Source organism: Notechis scutatus, chromosome 2 (genome assembly GCF_049901735.1).
Source record: "Notechis scutatus isolate UNSWTSFEM ecotype Mainland chromosome 2, rNotScu1.2, whole genome shotgun sequence".
Lineage (NCBI taxonomy): Eukaryota > Metazoa > Chordata > Lepidosauria > Squamata > Elapidae > Notechis > Notechis scutatus.
Genome location: NC_142010.1, coordinates 70522527 through 70529754, shown reverse-complemented (window position 1 = coordinate 70529754; position 7228 = coordinate 70522527). Strand labels below are relative to the sequence as shown.

At 37.8% G+C, this 7228-nt stretch overlaps 1 protein-coding gene across 1 annotated transcript; it reads right to left on the bottom strand.

Annotated features, from left to right (window-relative positions):
* Positions 1-1862: 1862 nt before the first annotated feature.
* On the bottom strand, positions 1863-6871 carry LOC148132073 (ovomucoid-like). Its single transcript, XM_087954076.1, has 4 exons — positions 6768-6871; positions 4975-5003; positions 2414-2523; positions 1863-2084 (listed from the first exon to the last, which is right to left on the bottom strand). The coding sequence occupies exons 1-4, from the start codon at positions 6820-6822 to the stop codon at positions 2021-2023; spliced, it is 258 nt and encodes an 85-aa protein (XP_087810202.1). The 5' UTR covers positions 6823-6871; the 3' UTR covers positions 1863-2020.
* Between the last annotated feature and the right edge of the window lie 357 nt (positions 6872-7228).

Here is a 7228-nt window from a genome sequence, read left to right as displayed (position 1 = left end):
TAGAATTGGACCCGGAGAAGGTCTAAGCAGTTTCAGAATGGTCTCCGCCGCATACCAGAAACACAGTTGCAAAGTTTTCTAGGTTTTGCTAATTTCTACCATCAATTTATCCCAGCTTTTGCAAAGATTGCGTTGCCCATTACAAATCTCCTAAAGACAAAAGGAGAACTAAAACCAAAGCCCAATCGACCTTTGGAGTGGTCCATGGAAGGCCAAGGGGCTTTTGAGAAACTGAAACGACTATTTGCAGCCAAACCTGTTCTTATACACCCAGATATGGATGCTCCCTTTGTAATCCAGGCCGACGCAAGTGACGTTGGTGTGGGAGCAGTCCTACTCCAAGCAAATGCGAATGGGACTTTACAACCTTGTGCTTACACCTTCCAAAAATTAACTGAAACCAAACGGAGATGGGCTATTTGGGAGAAGAAAGCTTTTGCCGTCTGATGGGCATTATTAACTTAGAGACATTTCCTCGAAGGAACAAAACACCCCTTTGAGGTGTGGATGGATCATAACAACCTAGAAGCTTTAAAGACTGTCTCCCAAGCAAATTCATTGGGTGCAATACTTTAAGCGGTTTAATTTTTCATTAAAATACCTACCAGAGGGAAAGAATTTTATGGCAGACGCTTTATCTAGATTGCCCCAGTATAATAGCACCCAACCTGAAGTGATCTGCCCTGTTGTCCCTACGAAGCGACTGGCTGTCCCAGTGGTCACCAGAGCCCGGGCAAGGGGAATGTTGATCTTTCTAATGATTTAACTGAACAGTTAGAAGAATCCTCCCTGTGTTTCATGTTTGTTTACTGAAACCTGAACATACCTCCCCTCTTCGACCTAACCGGCCCGCCCCTCCGGTTCCCCTCCTAATTTAAGGAAATTCTGGACTCCAGGAAACATAGGGGAAGACTGTGGTTGTTTGGAAAAAATGTCAGCCTCCAAGAGCTTTTCCTGACACCTTTTGCTGCTTGAGTCCTCTCGGCTACCATAGAAAAGGAGGGAGGGGTCATTTGTTATTTGGGAGAGGAAGGTTGCTGGAGTGTGAAGACGTTTCTGTGTGAACTAAAAAGGAGGGGATGCTTTCCTGCTTACTGCACAACTGCATAGACTTATCTCTACTAAGCCAAGGTCAACCGTCTTGGCATACCAGATGAGTGAGAAACCACCTGAAGATGTACCCCATGTGACAATATTCACACCTCAGATAGGAAGACCATCTGGACTCCTGGGGGAGGGAACTTGGGATAAGTTTCAATATGTAATTTCCCCACCTATTTGCCTCTGATCTTGCTTTTCTTTTATTCCTATCACTTCAAACTCAGAAAAAGTACTTTTCTCAATTTTAATGGAGACGAAGGATTTCTTTCTTGGGTTTTGAATGAGGCATAGCTGACACCTCCTCTGCCTGGTGATTTCCTATTACGCTGGTTATGATGTAATGATACAGGATCATCAATACTGAAACATAAATTCTATACTATTATCAGAGGTTCCCTGAGGTAACTCAAATGGGTTAATTTGAAGACAGCCAGGACCCCTGATTCCAGTGGGAATGAAATTTGGGCAAGTTCTGGCTGACTCAGCACTGCTGTGTAACTGCTGCTTTATCAGCTCTGCCATGTTGCTCAGTCAGTTGCAGGCACATGTAAAGTAACAGTGTTACTTTATATGCCTGGGCGTACAGTCATGCCCACAAAAAAGTCTATGCACAATGCTGGCTCCCTTGGCTAAGAAATGGAGATGAACATTGCCCCCTAGAGTCAGAAATGACTGGATAGGGGAAACCTTTACCTTTACCTTGAGAAATATATGTATATAATATACACTGAATGCAGAAGTTTAAAAAAAAAGACAGATCATGTTGCTTACTTGTTTACTAAACTATTAATATGTTACAGATTATTAGAAATATTCAGAAAAAGTAGATAATAAGCAAAGAAAGATGGCATTCTTTATGATGGCAGGTGAGCAAGAAACCAAGAGATTTGGAATGGTAGTTGATTTTTTAGTTTAATGGTTATGCATCCTTGATTTCCTTACATGGTCCACGGTGGTTTAGCATAAGTGCTCCACGGCTCCTTCTGATAAGACAAAAGCAAAGTGAGATGTGAATATTCAGAAGATGTAAAATTACTCATTATTAAATGAATGCAAAGAGAAAAAGCACGAGAAGCATTGACTCCCAGTGTAAGGTCGATTGAAATTGATGATGAATTCTGTTGGCCACTTCATTTGACAAAACAGCCCCTTTCCCCAGTTTCTAATGTTCATTTTTGTTAGAAAATCCTTAGTCAGGAAGCAAGATGAGAGCCAGTAAGAATCTTAAATTCTCTACATGCTGAGAGCAAACTAGCCAATAGCTCTGGGATCACTTGTTTTTCATTCTCCAAAACTTGAAAGTTATACTTACACAACTGCATTGCAGAACAGGCACTGGTTGGCATAGGTTTCACCATCAGAACCACAGTGCGGTATATACTCCAAAGTACAAGCGACTTGCTCCTTATCACCACACTCAATCTGCAGAAAGCAACAATATATTTTTTCAAATCTTAGGATTGAAATAATAAATGTTGAATTGTTATAAAATTAATCACGCAGAAACATGGTGGTTGGATTTACTTGTTCCATCAGCAAAATGTTCCTTTTTTGAAGGATAGTACCACATAAAGATAAAGGGTCTGTATCATTCTTCCAGGGCGGATTAAGAGGTGTCTGTAACATCTTAGGTAGACTGTCTATAGAGATCCTCCATCATTTAGGCCATGATTGTCCCAAAGCTTCTTTTTTCTTGTTTCCCCCCCGCATCCACCCCTTTGGAAACATTTTGCTTCTCATCCAAGAACTGAAGAAGCTTCTTGGATGAGAAGCCAAATGTTTTCAAAGAAAGTCCAGTTGCCTTTTGAAAAAAGCACCTTTGGGACATCTTCCCTCACTGATGTCTATGCTATCGAGTATGGCTGGCAGTTGTAGTCTATCCAGTAACATAACTCCTGAACGCCTCAGATTCATCACTTCTGACATAAATAGTATATAAAGCTGATTACAGACATAATCATACTGTAAGCCCAGCAGAATCCTGGTCAGCCATTATTACCTTCTTCTACTAATTGCAAAAGAACTAAAGTTGAACTGATGGAGGCTGGATCCAAGATGTATTTAAAATAATACAAGGTAGCCCAAGGTAGGTACGTTTTGGGCAACAACTCTTATCCCCAAATGCACAGTAATAACAGTGGCCTTATTTTCTGCTTAAATCTTAAATAATTTGGGGGCAAGAAACCTCTCCTGTGGAATATCATTAAATGAATCATTTAGAAGGCTCTAAGTTCCTATTGAATAGACAGTTTTCACAGGGAGAATGTAGATTATGGGTTATGAGACAAGGCAAGGCTTCTGTTTTTTCAGTCCATCCACTTATTCCAGTAAAGTTAGCACAAAGATTAGGTATCTGAACCATTTGCTCCAATGAAGCTGTAATAGATTAATGGTAATCTTATGTAGATCCATAGTCTACCTTAGCTAGATTTATAAACCCTGTTATCATCAGAACTATCATCTTTCAATTACTAATGAGACTCTCTTCAGTTTGGAAGGATTGAAATCCTGATTTCAGAACATTCAAAGTGAACCAATGTTAAAGGCCTAAGAACACTGAAATTATAGTTGGGCTTGTGCAAGTGTGTGTGTGTGTGTGTGTGTGTGTGTGTGTGTGTGTGTGTGTTAAAAAGAAGAGCTACTGCAGCCACTTCATTGCAGCTTTGAGCCTTTGTTATGCTTGATCCTCAGTTGTGATCTCCATTTGTGACCATGGATACTTTCTTAAAGGCATCCAACAGTCCTTCATCCCAGCTATAAATGCCATAAACAGAGCAAGAATTTGTTCAGTTCCCTTTCAAATAATCAAAAATAGCCATCACTATTTCTGATGGTAGTGAATTCCATAGGACAGGTATATGAAGTGAATGAAAATGAAATGTACTTCCTTTTATTAGGCCTGATTCTGCCAGGATTTAGCTGTAGTGGAAGTTCTAATATATGAGAAAACGGCGGCGGGGGGGGCTAACCCTCTCTACCCACACATACCATGATATTTATGATTTTATAGACTTGCCTTCTATTACCTAGTTTTATTTCAAGGTGAAAAAAACAAAACAAACCCTTGTATGATATGCTTTGTTCCTGGAGAACAATGCCAATCTCTTTATAATCTGATGGTTACATTTTTTGGGGTTTTATAATTTCCTTTTTCAGGTGGGAGTGACCCAGTGGACTCACCATAGATTCATATAAACATGTTACTATTTGGCTGATATATTTCCATTCCTCTTTCTAATGTTTCCAAGCATGGAAATTGCAAATTGGGTTGAATTTTTTTCTTAACGAATCACCTACCAGCTCAGATTACAAAAATACATTCACAAAGATCTGGGTTTGTACTAATGTGTATATGTCTGTATGTATGCATGTATGTATCTCTACACTTACTCACACTGAACTGTGTTTGCCATTTTGACATCCACTCACTCTCTATGAAAGATCTTGAGTTTTTTGCAGTCCCTTTTCAATTCAATTACTCTGATAAGTTTGTAACCTTGGGGAAATTTTGATCCTTAGGAATCAAATTAATTATAAGGAAATGGAAGAATATAGGTGACTGTTCTCAGCAGAAGTTAAAATCTTTCCTATACCTCTCTGACAAAATTATAATAATTTAGATATTGAACAGTGGTTTTTTTTCTGACGGTGCATCATTTTAATAGCCAAGCCATTTCTCAGCTAAAAACTGAACACAATTACAATCAGAGTTTACATCTGCACCATGTAAATCTGTCAAAAATAACATTGCAATTGATTTTCATATCTGATTTGCTTTTTATTTTTCTCTGTTCTGTCAAAAGCACTGATCTTAATTTTCAACTATAACAATATGGATTTAATAATGTATTTAAGAGACACAATTGCACTTACCTCTTCTTCCATTGCTTCAGTAACAGAACCTAGAACCAAACAGCAGTAACATAAAAGTATAAAATTTAAAGTTGATGTTGAAAAATGGTTGACTGGATAACATTTCTTCAATTATGTAAACATGAATGTGTTTTATTTCACATTCTCCTTTATGTTATCACAATAAACCTATATTCAGATACCAATATGTGGACATTATTTTCAATACCACTGAATTACATTTGCAACAAAAACAATCCATTAAGTTGACAACATAAAGTTAAAAAATATTTTCTTCAAAATGTATTCAGAACCAATTATCTTACGATCTTCAAGCTTCCTTCCATAGGTATCTGAAACTAGATGGAAATTTTGAAACTTCATGAAATTTCTGAATCTTAACATCAGCCATGAGTAAAGTGGTACATCATAAGCACTTACTGTGATATGGAAGCCTTTTGTCTATTGATTGATTTACCTCATTACACAGGGATTTTCTTGTCTCATCAACTAGCAATGTGTGATTTCTTCATGCAATAGGATAAATACCACATGGTACACTTTGGTATTCGTTATGATCCTTTGAGTCAATCCTGAATTTAAAGATTGTTTCTGGTTGCAGAAGCTTTTAGAATGGCTGAATGTCTCTCTTTCTGAGAAATACGTGATAGAATATGCCCTTTTCTAAGAGGGACGCTTCTTTGAAAGGAATTTTTACAGTTACCATGGGGCTCACCCATATAAAAGTATAACACCAAGGTGACAAGCTGAACCCCTGCTGTTTTCATGATTGCCTTGTTTGGTCTTTCTGAAGTCCCTGCTAACCACTTTCTGATCCACAGATTCCACTACCAGAGGAGGGATCCAATTAAGAAAGCACATAGAATAACATTTTGTATTCTTCAAGGCTGCTTTTTACACAGGCTTCTAGGTAAAGTATATTTCAACCATAAAATAAGGAAGGGAATCTTTCCACCTCTGCTTATTCTACTATGGTTGGTAAGCTCAACAATGGTTTGCTTGATAACAATCAAAAACAACTTAATGGATCTAAATTTATAACCCCTTTGTTGGAATACAATGTTGGGTTAAATATAATGGGCAGTTAGAGTTTAGTTGATTACAATTGGGCTTCTGCATTTTGATTCATCATAAGAAATGCTTTCTGGGGCTTGAACACTGCTTGGTCTTTAAATGTTGGTATCTATTGGTGTCAGGATTATGGAGTGCTGCAATTTTATTTCTAAAGATTCATAAGATTCATATAATTCCAGCTGTAATTTGGGGTTGGAAATCCCTCATAATTACAACATTCCAGTAAAAGAACCTTTAAAATGCCCACTTTTGCAAGGCTGAATGGATAATGTGGATCTAAGTCTCAAAATGCCATCTAAATGAAAAGGATCTTTTGCAAAATTCTTAATCAAGGAGGGAAGCTACCTAATCACGTAACCTAGAAGGAAGAAGAAATTTCCTGATAGAACAATTAAACAGTCGAACAACTTGCTTCCAGAAGTTGTGAATGTTCCAACACTGGAAGTTTTTAAGACGAGATTGGGCAACCATTTGTCTCAAATGGTAAAGGGTTTCCTGCCTGAGCAGTGAGTTGGACTAGAAGACCTCCAAGGTTCCTTGCAACTCTTTATTCTATTCTATTCTATTCTATTCTATTCTATTCTATTCTATTCTATTCTATTCTATTCTATTCTGTTCTGTTCTGTTCTGTTCTGTTCTGTTCTGTTCTAGTCTAGTCTAGTCTAGTCTAGTCTAGTTTAGTTTGCTCTAGTCTACTATTTCTATGGTTCTCAGCTTACCTGAGTACAAGAAGAAGAGGGCCAGGGTGAAAAACAGGCAAAAAGCCACCTTCATGTTGGTAGGAGAGGATAAACCACACCAGAGCTCTTCCACTAAAATAGCTTCTTGCTATCACGGACACAGGTGCTGTTTAAGCTCAAGCTGGGCATGTATGTGTATATATAAGCATTTTCCCACATCCTTATCAAAATAAGATAAGAGAATGTTGACATTGCAAGTACCTATAGGCGCTTTTCGGTTCCTCCATTCTATTGTGTTAGACAGCTTCTATTATTAAATATGGAGTGAGTCTTTGGGAATAGCAAACATTTGATATATCATAAATCAAAAGCAAGAAAACCACTTGTATGTTTATATGGGAAACGTGAAAAATATCATTTATTCACTGAACAACAAATATTAAAGAACACACAGAAGTCAACTCTTAGATAAAGTCAGGATAACCTTCAGCGTGTGTTCC

Excerpts from the sequence above, each read along its gene's own strand:
- LOC148132073 (XM_087954076.1), bottom strand. The coding sequence starts at position 6,822 with ATGAAGGTGGCTTTTTGCCTGTTTTTCACCCTGGCCCTCTTCTTCTTG. Across the intron at positions 5,004-6,767 it reads CCTCTTCTTCTTGTACTCAG|GTTCTGTTACTGAAGCAATG; the intron begins GTAAGCTGAGAA and ends GTTTGGTTCTAG. Across the intron at positions 2,085-2,413 it reads CTGTTCTGCAATGCAGTTGT|AAGGAGCCGTGGAGCACTTA; the intron begins GTAAGTATAACT and ends TTGTCTTATCAG.